At 36.3% G+C, this 20,054-nt stretch overlaps 1 protein-coding gene across 1 annotated transcript; it reads right to left on the minus strand.

The window, feature by feature from the left end:
* Positions 1–1,323: 1,323 nt before the first annotated feature.
* On the minus strand, positions 1,324–18,080 carry LOC105040980 (apoptosis inhibitor 5-like protein API5). Its single transcript, XM_010917752.4, has 16 exons — positions 17,713–18,080; positions 17,430–17,594; positions 15,776–15,875; positions 15,633–15,698; positions 12,553–12,635; positions 12,395–12,469; positions 12,107–12,256; positions 7,572–7,637; positions 7,397–7,462; positions 6,167–6,277; positions 5,715–5,801; positions 5,528–5,634; positions 2,401–2,515; positions 2,250–2,315; positions 2,072–2,172; positions 1,324–1,994 (listed from the first exon to the last, which is right to left on the minus strand). The coding sequence occupies exons 1-16, from the start codon at positions 17,809–17,811 to the stop codon at positions 1,808–1,810; spliced, it is 1,644 nt and encodes a 547-aa protein (XP_010916054.1). The 5' UTR covers positions 17,812–18,080; the 3' UTR covers positions 1,324–1,807.
* Positions 18,081–20,054: the final 1,974 nt, after the last annotated feature.

The raw sequence follows: 20,054 nt of genomic DNA on the forward strand, positions 1-20,054 counted from the left end.
TTATATTATTATAAAAGAAATATTGTTATTTCAAGGAGTAATCTTATGAGATTGTTTATAGGGTTATCATATCTTTTTAGTACCATATAAAAAAAATATTGCAAACGCATTTCCAGCTTTCAATTACAAAACTAAGTAGAAAGTGTCTGCAACTACAATCCCTATTACAATCTAAATTTGAATTGTATACAACTATATGATATGCAAACAAAATACCCTTTAAACACAATTTGGTTTTTATTGAGCAAATAATGGTAGACGTTTTTTATTTTAAAAATTGTGAATATTTGATGACTTAAATTTTATGCTTTTATTTAAGTTTTTATATATCTCGTATCATAAGCAATTCTGTACTCATTGATTGTATTTAAGTATCAAATATACAAGTAAAAATGACAGGTATAGAATTCAGTTCATGGACAAATAGGGAATCTTAGCATGGATAATCAAAATCACGAACAAAAAGATGACCTATTTGGACCATGATGGTGGATTTCATTCATGGTCACCATGTGACAAGAATTAGGCTAGGAGGATCATATCATCATATACCACTTCTGAATTCCTACTTTTATGCATGTTCTGGCAATTACAGGTGATAAATGTTGTGCCTTTATTCACACAAGGCTAGAACCAATTAGAGGATTAATTTGTATCCAATAGTCTAAGCATGCTGACAACATTTAGTTGCGAGGTATAGAAAAAGGTCGTAACTTCAAGGCACTCAAGGTCAATTAGGGATAGATCTAGAGACTTCTCATTCTTTGGCCTACTTTTTTTTTGATATATTTGCCTAATTTTACTTGTCGGATAACGCTCAAGAGCATTACCTCGTAACATGATACCCGTTTCAAAGTGTTTCAAAGTTGCTAATCTTGTTGATCTTAATTGAAATATTGATCTTCTCAGATAAGTCAAATATCGCAATAACCAGTTGCAGAGAGCGGCGATGCCAGTTAATCCAGTTAATCACAACGCTCAGAGGCTGAATATCCAACCTACATGCTAACAATTCAGATCATCATCGGCAGCTAAATGACCAGAGAGGCATTTCTATGAACATTATAATCGTTAAATGACTTCAGACTAATCCCTTAGTTCAATATCCATAGGCAAATTCATGTCCTTATTATATGGATCACAAACTTTGGCATGTATCTTATAAATATTTGCCCTCAATTATTTCATGATGATTGATAGTGCCTAGTATTTCATAAGCGCAACCAGATCTCATGATAGCTAAACAACATGCTCTGCTCTTGAGTTTTCTTGGACATCTCAGTCTACAGATCATGTCCTCGGATAGATCAGCACACTCATATCTTTCATATCCATATCACATTTGCTTGCTAATTTATTTTCATGAAATTTAGCAATAATAGTATTTACATTCAACACTTGACAACATACTATATTATGAGATGCTGAAAAGAACTAGGGAATTTTATGAATATTCAACCGCTAAACCTATGTGAGACGCCCAACAAGAAGAAGCTGAGGACCAACAAATGGTCAGTAAAATCTAACGCACACAATAAGATTGGTGCCGCCAAAGAACCAAGATTACAGATTTCCTCCAGCCTCTCCCATACAAAGCATTGGTATGGTCGGTCATTTTAGACATGCCCAGCCCAGTGCGGATTGGATCAATTTTCTGAGTCTGCTCCAATCAGATGAGCAACAGAAGCACCAAGGAATCCCCTTTTGCCTGATCTAGAGTTTAAGAAGGAAAACTAGCCACCTTCCTCAATATAGATAAAAACTGTCAGGCGGCCTTCAAGCAGAAGAGCTGCTGTGTTCGTCTGAACTAACGGTAACCCCTTCCCCTTCCCCGGCCTCCCCAACCCCTTCCTCTTCCATTGTTTCTCCCACCCCGAGACAAGCCCTCCAAAGCTCTGTTCACAAGCTGACTCTGCGTGACTCCACCTCGCCACTTTTTGTTGGCTGTTAAGTTCGTGCTTGAGCCATTAATTGATGCTGTGTTTCGCTTAACCCTATAAAAGCAACATAAATTTGAGGTTTGAATAAAAACATAACAAGAGCCGTTCAACAGATAAAGAACTCATCTTACCCTGCTGCAGTTGATGAAGCTGGTGATGGTGTCATTGGTTCCTTCCATGATAAGTTGATTTTATTATCTCCAATAAATGAAGGGGCTTTTGCATGCAATGGCTGAAATTAACATACCTGGGATTAAGACAAAGGCAGCACCTCTACATGATAATGTAAATACAAAAGATTTACAGTACCTGTGTCATTGCTAAAATATTATTGCAGATCCGCAATCCACTGGTGGTTTTCTGCTGCTCCATCTTCTGCAGAAGTTTCATAATCATATCAGATAAGTTGGCACGAAGGGTCAGCTAGATGATACAAATGTTGACTGTCAAGAAGACTCACGATCTTAGCCTTTTCCTCTTCTGTCTTAACTGTAGACATTGCTTCCTTGTGTTCTGCCATCCGCTGAGTTAGCTTTTTCATAGCTGCCCTCGCAATCTCCTCGATTGAGCTCAACCTGCATCCCATCATGACCACCATCAAGGCCGTCAACAAAGAAAGTTTCACTACAATAATTTTACCAAAGCAATACGCAAGTAAAAGATTGAGTTTGTCTCTATATCAGTCTAATAAATTGCATGACGTCCTCATATAGGCTGGCTGGGTGGGGCAATAGGGGTTTCCTTTGTAAAATTAAAATTTTCTCCTTCAAGTAGTTCGTCAAGTTACTGAACTTAGATCTCAAGACAATGTTGCTCCAGGAAAAGATTTTTGAAGTTTCCATGGAAAAGCTAGATAAGCCTCAACTTTATGTTCTTAATTAGCAATGGGACATTTTAGTTTCACAGGGATTGCAACCAGCACTTCTATAAACTAACAGCTAATATTAGCCAACTTAATTTAAAGCAAGTCAAGAGGAAGTTGCTTTTTTTTTGAAAAGTGAAAAATACCCTCATATATGAGAAATCAAGTGCGGGATACACAAAATAGGGATATATGCCTCTTTTAGCAGGATACCCTTTTCTAAAGCAACACTATTGAGGGAACTCGTCTTGGAAAAAGTTTAAGGCAAGAAAAACAATCAAGCACAACAAAATCAATCAAGCTGATATTGAACTCGAAGTCAAATTTGTTATTTGAGTTCAATTTCTTATTTTCCACCCCCAAACTTCCTCAATATCTTTTAAGCTTCTTTCCCTTGCTATTTTTGTCTGAATTAGCATATGATGTTAACTCATGTTTGTGGGTGTGTTCATGCTTCCTGACAGGTCTGCTGTAAATGTTTCTAGCTTGCTTACCAACAGTCAACATGCATAATGGACAGTGTTTTTTACATCCTAGATTGAATGCACAAAAGAGTTTTTCTTATCGCAAAGAGGTTTACGAATATTTCTAGGAAAATGTGAGTAGGTCCTGACTTACTGTCAAAGAAAAAAAAGAGTCTAGTACAATATATTCACTCTATCAATATAAGAGCTGGATTTGGTGTATCATCAGGGTTTGCCTTTTCCATTGATTCCTTTGGGTTGTTAATACGCTTGATAATATGATAGTAGCATCTAAATGTGCAAATGTCATGGAATAGTCGGTCAAATTGTTCAACTAGTTAAAGCATGTCTGTTTGCAAGAGCAAACGAGTATGTGCATGCACGCATGTCTCTCTCTCTCTCACACTCAGAGAGAGAGAGAGATTTATAATGTGCAACGAAAGAGAAATATCATATGTCTCCTTTTCTTTTCTGAATAATATTTAAATTTCCAAGGGGCACATAGACAATTAGTCAACATGCAAGACATTACTAATATTCATTATGTAAATTCCTTTTTATTTCTATCCTGCAATTATACACACCCTAAAAAAGTTGGTCTAAAGAGGAAGATAAAGAAAAAGAAAAGTTTTCCCCACTCGAAGTAGTTTGCAGCAGTGTATTAAAAAGCCCTAGGCGCACTAAAGTGCAAAGGGCTGTTGGCGCCTAGGCGCTAGGAGAAAGGCTCAGAAGCACGCCTGAGTAAATCTAGGAAGTACTAGACAGCAAGCAGTCCTAGAGTCCTTGTGTAGTTGTGTTCTTCATGTTCACTGGTTAGATGCTTTGTTTCTCTGATTTCTTTGCTGAAGGAAAATTCTATAAGATGTGAACTTCTTCTTAATCAAGAGTAGTTTAAAATTTAAATAGAGATAGACTCTTTGGTTTTAGAGTTTGTTTTTTAGTTAAACGAAGAGGCAGCGGGCAGCCCACTCTAACGTCCCTAGGTAATTAAAATTCTTAACCTAACCAGCTGTACATTCCTTGTTTCACGAAAATTCTTTAACCTAGTAGCTGAAAAGTCCTATTGGGACTTGAATTCACTTAGGTGCGCTTATTGAGTGCCTTACAAGAACCAGCCAGCACATGCCTAGGGCGCCTCAAGTGCGCTTGAGGCAAATCATCTCACTTGGCCGTTGTTAAGTGCTAGGCATCACGCACCATGCGCCTAGTGCCTTAGGCGCACCCCTAAGGCATGCTTTTTTATTCACTGGTTTGCAGCTCAATATTATTAACTTTATTCCCAACTATCCTAGACAAAAGCAATAACGAAATCATAAGAAAGATCAATAGCAGGTCTATCCAATAGCAAATTATTTTTTTTTTTTTTTTAAATCACAGAACTAAAGTTATCTTGATTAATCAAGCTCAAGAAAAAGTAACCTACACTCTCTACTCAGTTGACATTGGAACCCAACATCTCTCCAGAGAATCAAATATCTTCAAAATGTTCATTTTGAATAAAAAAGCATCCTCTGGCTAAGTTGTAGGACACAAATCAATCTCCAGCTGTATAACCCATCAACTCTACAACAATTTTGTTCTGGTTTGTCCCCAATGCCATCCTATTTTCACTATTCACTTCCCACCCCAGACCCCACCCTCCGTCAATAGCTTGATAGATAAATGAATGGTAAGGCAGTTCCTCTTCCCCCCACACACCCCCCCCCCCTCCCCGGCCAAGGGAAAAAAAACACACCCACTCCACATAAAAAAGGGCATTTGCAAGTTAAACAGTTTTTATGCTGATGATGGACATAATTTAAGCAAGGACATAACCAGGAAAAGAGTAATTATATGCCTAAAGAAAAGGAACAATAAGGAATGATAAAAGTACTCATATTTCCATGTGCATATTCAGAATACAGAAATGAAGGCACAGTTTCTTGCAAGCAATTTGTACTTATATCAACATAAATGTGCTTCATGAGCAGTATGCATATTAGTAGTCACCAGTAATATTTAGCAGAAATCAACCAACAACCCCAGGCCAAACACCAAGCAAAAAAAAAAGAATATAATAAAATAAACATGGGAAAAGCACTACTGAATGCCTAAAAATAAAATTAAACAACGAATATGGTTTGAACTTGTGTACAAGTTTTTCCTGTCAGAACTAACACCAAGACAGAATCAACCAAAAGTAAATATATAAGTCAAAAATATTGTCGACTAAGCTCAACAAGCAGTTGCGTAAATAGAATAAAAGTAAAAGACGCGATTACCTCTCAGTGAAATCTTTATAGCTATCTGAAAAATCCTCCCCAAGCCTGTCTGATGGCTGGCCAGTCACAATCTTGTAACCACAAAGACTATTTGTGGAGTTTGGAGTCTGTGTTACATACATCTCAGAAAAAATACAAGGATTGGGATGTAGATATAATAATTAAAACAACAGTGAAGACAAATAACCTTGTACGCTAAGTGGTGAAATGTGTACAACAAGCACTCGGCATAACTAAGGGTAGACTCTTCTGTCTTTCTACGAGGCATGTATTTCTGTACAAATCCAAATATAAATATAAAATTAAAATTTATTATCATGAATAGTGCATTCACAGAAAATTTCTGACAAACTGAATAGTGACAGATGAATGGCAACATCAAATGATAGATATTGCTCACCAATATAATGCTTCAACAAACAGCAAAATAAACGATAAAAGCCAAGTAAAAAAGAAAAAATCTAATTTGTGTAGAACCAAAAAAATGGTTTTATTGAAAAGCAAAAAAAATACCAAAAAAAAGGGAAACTGTGCAATCAACAAAAACTCAGTCCAAGAAATCCTCGGAAAGGAAAGATCACAAAATAGACAGCAGAAAAAAAAAATAATTTTCTGGACCATGCGGTGCAAAACATGTACCTTCAGCAATTCTACAATAGATGGAAGAAGCTGCCGTGAATCCTGTGCTGCTGCATAAGGTGAACTTCCAGCAAGAGTCTTCAGCAAATCTAGTTTCCTCTCTTCAGGAAACTGACAAGAATGATGATGATGATGATACATTAGATGGAACAAAGACCATATTTGAAAAATGGGTAATTTTTTTTTTTAAAACAAAAGCAGTACTCATGGAAAATATAGGCCAAATTGATGTCAACTTTTTAAGTAAACAAAAAACAACTCATACAGATGCAAATACCAAGAAATATAAGTGTTTCTGTATGTTCATCATACCATACAAAAGCAATCCACAGCCCCAAATTACATCTCATTACAGTAGTAGCATGATCATACTTATTAAAAAGGACAACAAAGGATCGTGTCCATGAATGCATATCCTGAGCCAGCATTAAAGGTGCAGATTTGCTCATTGACCTTTCACAGGATTTTCTTAGAAAAAAAGAAAAAAATGGAAGGACTTACAAGAATTGGTACAGGTGAGCTAACTTCCTATTACTGTCTTCTCATTCAAGGATGATAAATTGCATCAGATGATGCAGAGAGAAGGACCAAACATGAGTTACCAGACAGATCCTCCACAAAACATGCAATCCGTGGACAATTTTTTCACCCCTGAGAAACATTTTGTAGGAGCTTATGCTACAATAATTAAGAAATCTTTTTGTATCACTGGAAATATGGTTATCACAAATCGACCATTGAGTTGTAAGGCAAAGTTTCTCTTTCCATGAAGTATTTAGTTCCCAGGTTAGGTTTATCCTTCAATCCCAGTTCTTGGTCCAACGAGAGTTTCAAAGAGAGGTGCTGGGACTTGATGATCAAAAAGTTAAAGAAAACGACCTGATCTCCACTACACAAATGCTTAATTTAGGAGCAACTCGAATTCTACATTAAGATCCCACTCACCCAAACTATGTGACGTGGGAGAAAAAAAGCTACATCCTGAAACCTCTGACGATTATTAATTCTGATTGGCTTTAGGAACAAGTAAAATAATAATTTTTCAGGCTCCAGATTCATCATTAGAATTCTATCCTAGTTCACTGACTCAGATAAAATCATAAATAATAATCTGTGGGAGTTAAATAGTATCTGAAAAGTAGAGTATGTACAACTTGAAGAGCATAACTAGAACAGATTTCTGCAACATAACTCTCATTATCTGTGAACATAGAAGAGCCCTTAAATTACCTTATCAAAGACAGGTAGTATATGTTTGTTGAAACAGTTGAGAAACTTGCTGCTTGATGCACCTCTCTGGGAAAAAAAAAAGAAATGAAAGTTTAGACAGGTCAGGGATCATAGCAGCACTTTATTTTCTTAGCCATACTAACAAAAGAAATTGTATCTAGCCTGGGTCACATACCATGAAGAAAGGAAGAGCCATACACATGCATGAAATCAATCTATCGATGTGATCAATATCTGATACCTGCAAATAGTAAATGCGTGATGATTCGGGTTTTGGGCTTAAGTAGAACCCACAAGATACTCCTTAAATATTTTGAAAATAAAGAATTAACTGATAACATCCACCCTCTTCTCTAACAGAGCTAGGAATTGCACAAATCAGGTGTTGCATAAACAACCGGAACGCAAACAGTGCCAAAGTAGTTGTCAACAAAAACAAGCCTAATGCAAATGGCAGGAGGAAAAGACATCCATTAAGTGAGCACCAATGACAACAAAAAAACAAAAAAATGTTGTACAGAAGAAACTATAGTTTATACACTTGCATATTCTGATGCCACAAAAGCTATATACTTGCAAACACATGTTTGAGAATGGTCATAATTCAGGACTAGTCTACCAAGCACAATATTTCTTTTTTTGTAGATATGATAAGACACATACAAAACATTAGCATTTAAGTATTCTGAAAACAATTGCAGATTTCTTGCAATATCTCAAGATGTGCCAACATGTATGAAAAATATATTATCAAGTAAGATTCTCAATCTAGGTATCGGACACCGTAAAAGTGGCATGTTGGTAGTGTTTGTATGAACCGTACAGCAGTCGGTTCAGCATATCAACACTTAGTACATCCTTCATACCAAGTATCAATTCAGTACTGGTGCGATACGATATGCTCCGTATAGGCAGTATATACAGGTATTGCGAACCTTAATATCAAGTCATGACAAACTCATATCTTAATGATGCTATATCAGCCAAGGTTTGCACGACATTAGACCCTTTAACAGTACCCAATTGGTACACTTGGTACATACCGACACTTGATATGGTAGGGCATATCAAATCCTGGCACCTGTTGGTACAGGTACGGTACCAAAGAAATCTTTGATCACTTGGGGAAGCGAACTGAAACCATCCACAATTATTTCATTTCACCTACGAAGGTGATTAATGAAATCAACTACAACATAATTGGCAAAAATGATAACAGCTAAAAAAATGTTATGAAGAAGGCTGGGCTTCAACACTCCTTCCAGTCTGCAGAATAAGCAGTTGTCCTTAAACAAAACAAGCATTGGTGACTGAACAAAATAGAAATGCTGATGTCACTGAAATGATTACTGCATTGCAGAATTACCAAAAATCAAAGGTGCAATTTGATCAAAGGATTTTCAAAGAAAGCTAGGAATACATTCTTGAAGGAATTATCAGACCCAATAGTGTCAGGATCAGCACTGAGTCATAAATCTAGGGGGCTAAGAGTGAAATGAATTATGAATAGAATTGCATATTAAAAGTAAGATATTCAGATTTTACAACTATAAAATGTGAAAACAGGAAATGGGGGGAAGAATTAACTGTAAAGTAGATGGATAAAGGAAGAAAAAGCCACCCATGCAAATAAAAGTACTCCATTTTCCATAATATAAAATCACCAGATCCTATGCCAACTATTAGGGGTCAGCTTTAAGATCCTCATAAAGCTATATACAGTATGTCAGTGAGGGAAAAAAAAAATCATACCTAGTCATTGAGGATATTTATATATCACCACTCGAATTATATACCAAGTTAAGATGTCCACTTGAGGTAGGATATTTTACAAGGAAAAGATAAATCAGGTTGACAGATGATTGCAAGAATCTGCAGGTCAACCTCTTACTTTTTAACTTCATGAACTTCAAAATTTCTGTCTTCACTTTTTTAGAAGCTGAAAATCATAATAGATTACTAATATTATGAGATCAAGGCTTCCTCAAAATCATATGAAATGGATGACTTCATTCACATTTTTGTTGAGAGCTAAATGTTTTTAAGTAATGTGTAGTGAGAGCTATTGCAGCCTTGGTCTGCAAAGTGACTAAGCATCTCTGCTCCACAGTAACCAACTATAGCACATCTTGTTACCAACCTGGAGTTCTGCAACCAATATATTTGGTTTTGCAATCACATGCTTGTTGTTGAAGCTTACAAGATTCCTCCATTTGCTTAAACACATTCTCGACTATGAAGACAATGAAATTTACCAAAAAAGTGGACTCAATCTCATCTCTTTTAACCAGTTCTCTTCCACAATGATGAACTTATTGCAAGTGACTCCACAAGTGCAGCCCCAGTCAATCTCAACACCACAATAAAATATTCTTCCTCTTTTTCCAACAACTCTGGTCATGCAAAGAAACAGTTAGTCCTTTATTCAAGAAGATATTTTAGGTTCCTTCAAAGCTGCTAGTCCACAACTTGTCCAGGCTGTGTATGGGACTCAAGAACATGCCAGAAGCAATGGAGACACATGTAAAGTTCGCTTGGATCTTGGCAGCGATCCACAACAAGCATGGCCCCATAAACATGCCTGTTGTGCATCATTTAGACATGGAGAATGCAAAATCTACCATAAATTTTGTTATTAGCATCCAGAAGCATCACGATTTATTCGTTGCCACCGATCACACCAAAATCATATTAGCGGATGCTCTGGCATATTGTCGCACAATATTGTTGTCTTGAATTTCAATGCATCAATCAGGTCAAAAATTGCATCTTCTGCAAGTGACTATAGTATCCTGCTCATTTTTTCAAACTTCAAAGAAGAATGGGTTTTCAGATTCACTTTACAACAGCCAATAGCGGTAGTGAATCTTAACCTTGAACATCACAGATTTTTAAATTGCCCCAAAGATCATTCAGCACTTTAAGCTCTTACTAGTTTTCTTAGATGTAGTGTGACTGACAGTTAATCAAACTTTTTGTCATGTCTTTGCAGTCTCACATTGCAGTCCCTGGCCATCATCGTGTCAATGAAGATTCCTTTGCTGTTCGATTTGGTGTAGATCCCATTGTACTTGAGACCACGATGTTATATGGTTCGACAAGTGAGCACCATATCATTGGCTAAATTCTTCCTTGGCTTACAGGAACAACTAAGAATACCAGGCACATGGTTGATCCTCTTCAAGATATATGTCATGGAAACATACTTGGGGAAGATATGCATTCATCTTACAGCCGTCATCAATTTCATATACATAAATGTACAATTAACAAGAGGTTTCCAATTTTCAAAACCATTTGACATCTGACATTCTAAAAAGATGCTATACCAATTCCATTCATCCATCTAAACAAATTTATCAAGTAGGTATTTGATAAACCCTTTCCATTGAATAAGCAATTCATATTAATCCTCATCAAAATCTTCAATGATTTTTTTTCTATCTCCTAATCAAAGTCATCAAATTTAACCTTCAAGTCCTTTCAAGTACACGATTGTTTCCCTTTAAGACAAAAAAGAAGAAATATTCTTCTACAAACCATCATCAAATGCACAATATAATTGACACTCCATTAAGCAAAGTAAACAGAAACATCAAGATTCTTTTCCTTTTTATCGTCGTCAGAGCACAAAGTCTAATATAGCAGAGCAACTACTGTGCAATCTAAGCACCATTAATGTATACGGTTGAATTCCAAGATTCAATTTTAACTTCGATTCGGCCTTGAACTCCACATAATTGGGCAAGTTACAGTTATTCCAACATTGGACTAAGCAAGAGTTTTAGTACAGTTTGGTACCCATACCTGTACCTAGCTGGTATGTTGTCGGTATAGTCCAGTTCTTGGTGCTAACATCCGGTACAGGAGGCATACCAAGTATCATTTCCTTGCTGGTGTGAGAGAATACACCCAGTATGGACCAATATGTCCGGTATTGAAATCCTGGGTACTAAGAACTGCCTATTTTCCTTAGCGACCGTGACTTCACAGGAAATTTTAAAAGAACAGCAGCTTCAGAAGAGTAATTCTACTGAGCCATCAGATTGTCCTTAGAGTAAATATGTTTTTACTATAAGTAATAATTAGTTAAGGGGAAAACAATGAGCTAATAGCAAGCTTCAGGGATGAAAAGGTATTCATGTTCCTTGTTTTAGTCAAAGGAATTGACCTTTTTTTGAGGAGCAATAGAGGTGGCACCCACCAGATTTTCATTAAGAAAATTGAAAAAGATATAAAAGGGATATAATAAGAAACAAAAGAAAAAGAGAAGGCACGAGGGAAGAGAAAGGAAAAAAGGAGAGTTTATCAGACAGATAAAAAGAACATCTAATCCCCAGAAAATGAAGAAGGGACAACCAGATGAGCCTTAGGACAGGCCATGCTTTGATACCTAATTACAGAATGTTTTTATATAGAAGAATCAAAGGCACAAATAAGTATTTCATCCTCACTGGAAATGTAGTAAAAGGTGAATAAGTAGATTATTGGCATGTCATTTGTGACAAATGTATTTATCACAATAGATGAAACATTATATAGCAAACATTTTTTTTAGCACATCGCAGCATAATATAACTTCTTGCATTTCTGAGAAAAAGAAAAGTTTATGGTAATTGGTGAGATTGATCAATCATGATACATATGTTGATGACTCAATTGTCAAGAACATATCATCTTTTCTGTTATTCAATCATCACAATCACTTACATTAAATTGTGCATCAAGATCAGCCTGGTCTTCAATAATCTCAAGTAGTTCTTGAATACGCTCTGGAGGAGCACCGTCCCCAAATATGCTAAAACTCCTCAGGAAGTCCATAAATGATTTTAATTCAGCACCAGTTACATCTTGTAAACTCTGAGATACAACAACTTCTTTGTTAGAACATTTTTGGCCAGTGATGAAATAAAATTGGCATGAAACACTATAATTATCCAAGAAAAATTCCAACATGTAAGTCAAAATAGAACTACAATTCTAATGGGGAAAACTTACTTTCTTCACCAAATCACTGACATGTCTTTCCATTTCCACTTGAGGCTTAAAAAGCTCAGCTTTGAGAGGAAACACCTGATTCGAACATATTTATAATTATAACTCAGACATTACAAATTATTTTGCCAAAGAAAACATGCAGACTGACACATATTTACCTTGTCCCTGAGAAAACAAATAACTTTTTCACGGACTAATTCCATGCCCATCTCAACATGCTTAAACAAGGCTGTCACTGAGGCTGTACAAAATAAAAAATTATCAATAAGATATGAGAAGAAAAGTGATTTTTTTTTTTAAAAAAAAATCTGGCTTTAGGCAATTCAATTTTAAAAGGTTCTAATATTTGTCTAAACTAGCAATATGCAGTGCCATATCAAGAGCATATGCCACTCCATGGTCCATCATGAAAGTGGGGGGAAAAAATTGAGAAGGCTCATTTTTAGGACTGAATGGGTACCATGCCAACCAGTGCTAGGTGCTAGAACTGGCCCAGCAAGGTACATAGTGACCAGCACAGACCAAACAGGGAAGCACCAGAAACCGTGGTCTAAACCAAAAGGAAAATATTTGCATGAGATCACCAAAATTTCTACTCTCACAATTGTGAACTTACAATTATTGTTTAAATTACAACAACAAGCTCAGACTCTGTTTTAGTTGCTACAAGTAAAATCCTACTAAGACCTAAAAAATGTGGATATATGGGCATCAGTTGTCAGGAATTCCTGTAGTGTTATTGTCTGGCCTCATTCTGATTCATGCGCCCGCCTAACATTTCCACCATATTCTGAATCAAATATCTTTTATTGCTATTGTTATTTCATCGATATCAAATCAGTTTAGTAAATATTACATCTAAAATGCTATTTTTGGATGCCTATATCTTGCATCTCCTTGAAATGCAATAGCCATATTGAAATTTTATCATTTCTATCATCTAATGACATTCTATTCAAATAATTGATAGGTCCTTTTATGCCCTTAATCTTGCAAATCTCTGCTTGATCATTCTTGCACCTAATTAGGGCTAGTAGTGAGTGAAACATAGGCCAACCATTCTTAGGCCCAAGCCCCACCTAGAGATTTACATGTTGCCTAGGCCCGGCATTGGCTTGACTTTTATTACAAAAATAAGGCCTATGCCCGACCTTGGCCCAATCTTGATAAGCCCGGGCCCAGCTCCGAGTTGTCCTAGAGACTGAAGTGACTCTGGGGCATGGAAAAGAGAGCATGGTTAACAACCTTGAAGGATGACAAGATGGCAATGACAACAACAATAGGGATGATGAGAGGTGGAGTTTCCAGCAACAGTGGAATGAGATGACAGTACATGAGGCAATAGCATCATGGGAAGAGAAAAATAGGGCTGCAAACAAGCTAAGCCAGCTGAGCCAAGTAGTAGACTCCTCAGGCTTGGTTGACTAAAGGAAATGGTAATCGAGCTCAACTCCAGCATTGGGCTTGACACAATACTTTCATGCTTCATTTATCTATCATTTTGACCAAGAACAAATGGACTTCTTATCAAGCTGAGACAATCTTCCATTCAATTTTGCAAACTTAAGATGCTCAAGCTCAGCTTACTTAAGAGCAAGCTATAAAATATGTTCAAGCTTAGCTGTTTTTCTAGTAGAATCAAGGTTGAACGAGCCATTACCAATCGAGCACGAGCTGTTCATGATCGTTCATTTGCAACCCCTAAGAAAAGTACAACAGCAGCGAGGCAGCATAGGAGAGGTCAGATGGTGGTATTATTGGAGTAGCCAGCGATGGTGCCATGGAAAGCAAGTAGGGGCCGGGGGCTGAAGACAGCATTGGATGAATAGAGGGCTCCAACAGCAGTAACATGAAAGAGGTGTAAGAGGTCTAGCATGGTGACATAGGCATCTAGAGGCAACAAAAATGATAGATGGCAGAGCTATAGTGGCATGGGCTGGTAGGGGCTTTCACGAGAGTGATAAGTAACAATGTTACAGCAGCATATGTGGCCTGGAGCTCCAATGGCTATAATCGATGGACAACCTTCAAGTGCCCGTCCCACAGCAGAGATGGATAAAGAACTATGACAATGACAGGCAACAAGATGGTGATGCAATGATAAGGAGAGAGGGGAGCACAAGAGAGGATAGAGTAAAGATGACATTTTTCTTTATTTGATGTGGAGCATCCACTCCACATATAGAACCCAGAATGACTCTCTAATATGTATTATTTACTTTGTAGATAATAATATAAATAAGTTCTATTGGATCAAACCATGCATGCCCTGTATCGGCTGATGGAGTAGCTTATGGACCAGGCCTGGGCACAGCTAAGGCTTGTCCAAACTCTGCTTGAAATCAGTTTGATTTGCAGCATTGAGCCTGGCCTGAGCCTAAAGCCTTTTTTGGCCTGGCAGACCCAAGGTTGGCCTAGATTGATGAGCCACATGCTGGACCGAGCCCATTGACAGACCTACACTAAATCCCTCTCTCATGCCTGATACGAGTTTAACCAACATAGTTATTTACCAGTGAAAATGCAATCTTCTCTCCTTGATATGGAGCGGAGTATCCACTTTGTCTCGCTTCTCCTTGCCATCAAACTTAATTCTAAGATCTATTATTTTGACCTTTTTTAACATATATTTCATCGATTTCTTATTAAACAATGAACATAGCACCGATCCACCAGTTTACTTGGGGTTGATAGCTGAAATCAAATATGTAAGAAAGGTCATGATCTATTTCCTAATTTTATAAGCTCCTTCATCATTGCATGTCTTTTACTATTCTTATTATGAAATAATCACATAATCAATTGGTTCTTAATTAAATATGATACTCAATGATAACATTCTATAAAACCAAACCTACTTGTTAATCTAATGCTATGCTTGGAACAATGTGGCCAACCTACTTGTGAATTTAATATGTGTTTGCAACAATGTGGCCAGCTTTAATTTCCCCCCAGAGAAAAATCAAAGGACTATCTAAGATGTTCGAAAGAAACGTACAATAAAAAGCAAAGATTTTTATTCATGAGCGTAATCTACAGATATTATCATGGAATTGTAGCAGATCTGCATATTATACAATAAGATGGTTCGATAAGGGTAGTTTTATAATAGAAAAGCAGCATAAATTATGCTAGGCAAAGTAAATGAAGTTATGTAATATCACTAGACCCAAATAGCCAAATAAAGCTAATCACTCATGGTTATCAGTTTTGGTTGTTATTACCATAAGCATGTTACCTTTTGCATCCTGCCTTAAAAGGGACATGATGGCTTTATGCACTGCATCACGCTCCACATTTTCCTCTAAGACATAAAAAGAACCACATAACCACAAAATGACAATGGTTTAAAGCTATAGAAATGAGAGGAGGGAGAAGTACCAACTGTTAGTAGTTGTCCAAGAACATCTACAATTTTAGAAACATGTTCTGGTATATCTTTGCAAAGAAGAGGGAGCCCACGAATAGCTTGCACTCTAACCTGTAAATAGATGAATAACAACTAATTTCAATGAAACCAGGGAAAGGATACAGGGAAATGGGATGACAAAACCCATAAATAATATTTCAGTTAGACACACAGCTGTAAGACTATTCAATGATTAATATAATTAGCCATGAGCTTCCAATTACTCATGCTCGGCATACAATTAGTCAATAATAAAAAGTAAACAGATGGTATGCCCATGCTAAGATATAAAGATGTGTTGTAGGCAATGTATGCTAAATAGAAGAGAATGAAAAAAAATTCTTTGCACAAGTAACAAGGAGCTTACATTACCATTAATTGATTTACACCGATTGTTAATTTGGACAAATAATTGTTAGAAAAAGCATCATGAGGAAACCAAGAACTGATAAGTCCAAATAAAGATCACAGCAAGAATTTAATGTGCGAATATACAAGGAGAGCTTATATTGTTAGGTTATATGAATGTCTTCGCAGCTAATGGAAGTTGACATGTAAGTTGACAAAATATCTTCATGTAATGGTAAAAATAGCTTGTAAAAAGAATGACTGGCAAATAGGGTTCATAATGCTGACAAATATATGGGAATAGCCTTGATGGTTACGACTACAGTTACCCTTCAGGCATCAATAAGTTGCAGTAGGAACTTACATGCTGTGTCAATTTACCTCCTAGATTTTATTATTGTCTGCTTATATGTAGCACCACTTGAGTATATATATACTTGTCCACATGCACATCTGTGAATAAATAATAGCGACTTTGAAGATAAGAAATCCTTAGTTCAACCATAAGCTGAGCATGAAAATTTTCATGATTTTATCTTCTTGTCAATTCTGGCATTTATGCATATACAATTACATATATGGGCACAATTATAATGCTCCTGCCAGAGTAATTCTGTAAGTTGCTCCTACTAGCAAATGACAAATACACCCCATATATTGCACTGGATATTTTGTGTGCATGAGGATATATCTGTCATTTGGTTGATGCAGCCAATGTACCTTTTTCCTCTAATCATTCCAGCAATGATTGCTTTTTTTATGCTAAGCCATGAAGAATATATAGCAATGAGCATGAAGACTTTTGATCCTTTGTGCGTCAGAGTTTATGAGACCAAAATATAGTTCTAAAGCGAATGAAAAACAAAGGGTTCCCAGGCAATCGACATGTACTTTATACAGTGCATGTTTTGGATAACACCTATGGAAAAAGGCCAGCTCTGATTTCAGTGACGAACAATTCCTTTTAGAATAGGAAAATCGAGCCCACAACTTAAATCTAATGCAATATCTACTCCTTTTTCTATTTTGCAATCTCAAAAGCAACATTAGGAACATGACGCAAAACAGAATTTCTCAGAAAGCATGTATCAACCTCTGGACTAAGTTTCCATATCATTGCAGATCGAACTCTTTAGCACACCTAATCTTCTTTCAGTCGACAAAAACATTTAAAACTTTGAAAACTTTCAATAAAGCTGTATATCGAGAGGGAAAAAAAATCAAGTGTATTGACACGCATAACCCTAAAAATCAAGAAGCGAGAGAATCAGAACCAACCGCGAGATCTTCCTCCTCGACCAGATCGAACTGCGCAGTCACGGCCTTCCGCGCGAGACCGGGGAAGAACTTGAAGAACCTCGGAATAAGCTGCGCCGCCAGCTGCTTCGCCTTCATGCTCTTCCCTTGAACCGCCATTATGATACCCTCGTAGTCGTTCGCGTGCTATGACCCAAAACCCCAATCCCCCAACCAAAACCCTAGAGTCAGAAGAAATAAAAGAACCAGAGCAAGAAAAGAGGATCAGCCACAAGAATCGAAGGACAGAGGAGGCGGAAGGCACCTGGGACTTGTCCTTGGCCTCGTTCAGCCGCTCCCCGAGTTCGTACAGCTTCTCGACCTCGGCGGCGTCGTCGACGACGGCATGCGATTCGGAAGCCATGGCGGCCAGCAAGAACGGAACGCAAGAGAAGAGGGAGTGAGGAGTATTCGAGTGGGTTGAAGAATCGAGCGACGGAGTATGAGAGAGGGATAAAAAGAAGGAGAATGGGGATGGGAGTGAAGATTTTGGGAACGAGAGGAACGGGGGCGGCCGGAACAAATGGGCTCGTGTTTTTAGCGTTTTGGATGGTATTTTACTAGGGGTTTCAGGGACGGTGGAGAGGTGGTGCTGCGATCGGTGCAATGAGACTTGGGTGACAGGGTTGGCATGTTTGTTTGGCGTCGGATATTTAGTGCCTGTTTTTTATGGATAAATATTATTAAAAAAAATTAATATTTAAATTTAAAAAAATTAATATTTTTGACATCAAATTTTTAGATTTTATTTTTTTATAAATAAATATTATTAAAAAATTAATCTATTTTTTTATTGATCAACTTATTTATATTCTCATATTTTTCAAAATGAATAATTTACTTTTTCATGAATAACATTTACACATGAAATAGAAAAAATTTTATCCAGCTAGAAAGTAGGTAAATCATTTTTTCATCAACTGAAAAAATAATCTTTTTAATTCATTCCTAATATATCCTTAATCTTATAATAAATAAAAATATAATAATATAATAATATATTATAATATATTATAATATAATATAATATACTAGATTATTATAATATATTATAATACTATAATACTATAATAATAATATAATAAGATAATATATTATTATATATTAATATATTATAATATAATAATATAATAATATATTATATTATATTATTATATATAATAATATATAACAATAAAATAAGATAATCTTTCATGTAAAATAAGATATTATTATAAATAATAATATAATATAATATATCATATTATATTATTATATATAATAATATTTATATAATAAAGGGTATTATGAGAATTATAAATAGATCTTAATAACTTATTTAGAAAACTAGCAATGCAAAAGAATATGAATAATAGATTTTTCAGCTATTTTTCAATACATAAAAGAATATGGGTAAATTTTTTTCTGTGTAAATATTGTCCAAAAAATACTTATCCAGAAAAGTATAGATTTCTGGGTAAAATTTTTACCCACAAAAAAATAGGCTCTTAGATTCGGTGGCATTCAGATGCTCTTGTGGATATCGCTAGGGCAGCACGCTCGAGTCATCTCGGGTTACCAGTTTGTCACTTGCTTCTATTTTTGCAGCATGGCAATGGATGTGAAATGGGTCGGACAGACTATTAGCCGTATCTATCCAATACTCATCTCAAAACAATCAATCAAAGAAAAAAAAATGAATGTTTAATTTTTCTTATAGGTGAAAGTGTGGAATGTGGCTAAGGGCTCATAGCTCAGCATGTGATATATTATCCTGCTTTGACTCATCAATCTTATAATTTTGTCCTTTAAAAGATACCTCTCGTAAGATAGGTGGTCCCTTTCTATATAAGCCTGAGTCTTCCTTACTCATAATCAATATGGAACTAATGATACCCTTCCTTCTGCACCACAATATAATTCTCCCGATCAAAAGAGAGTTCGTGTACGGATAGAAAGTATCCTCCTTATTTTTACTATGGGTCTCTAGTAAAGAAGGAGTCTGTGTATGGACGAAAGATGCCCTCTCCTTTATTTTTATCATAAACTGATATACAAACAGAAGGAGCCCTACAGTTGTAAGGGGTAGTCCCCTATCTGGCACGTCATTATTGTGATTAAGGGCTCATAGCCTCGCATGTAAAGTATTATCCACTCTAGTCCATAAGCTTCACAGTTTTATTTTTCAAAAGATGTCTTACATGGGATGGATGGTCCTTTCCTATGTAAATTAGAGTATCTCTCACAACTAATGTGAGATCAATGATACCCTTCTTTCTATACCATATCAGAGTAATATATCCAAATTGAATTTGGGGCAAGTTTCACTATTGCCCTATATTTACTCTAAATCTACTGTAGGTTGGATAAACCCACCCATCAAGTTTGGGTCAGATGAGGTATCCCTTGATGTGAAGTAAATTGCCATTTTATGTTGAAGCTTGTTCGTCTTGTGCTTGAAAAATATGAGGTCGAATGGTCCAACCAAAGCTTCCACTCACCACCCCTCATGTGCATCAAACCAGTTTCTGACTACTAGATATAACTAGAATCTGGGAGAGGAATTGGGTATATCATCACATTATCGGCGATTTACTACATAAGGCCATTGCTTGGTAAAATATTAAA

The sequence above is a fragment of the Elaeis guineensis genome, chromosome 3 (assembly GCF_000442705.2).
Source record: "Elaeis guineensis isolate ETL-2024a chromosome 3, EG11, whole genome shotgun sequence".
In the NCBI taxonomy this organism is placed as follows: Eukaryota; Viridiplantae; Streptophyta; class Magnoliopsida; order Arecales; family Arecaceae; genus Elaeis; species Elaeis guineensis.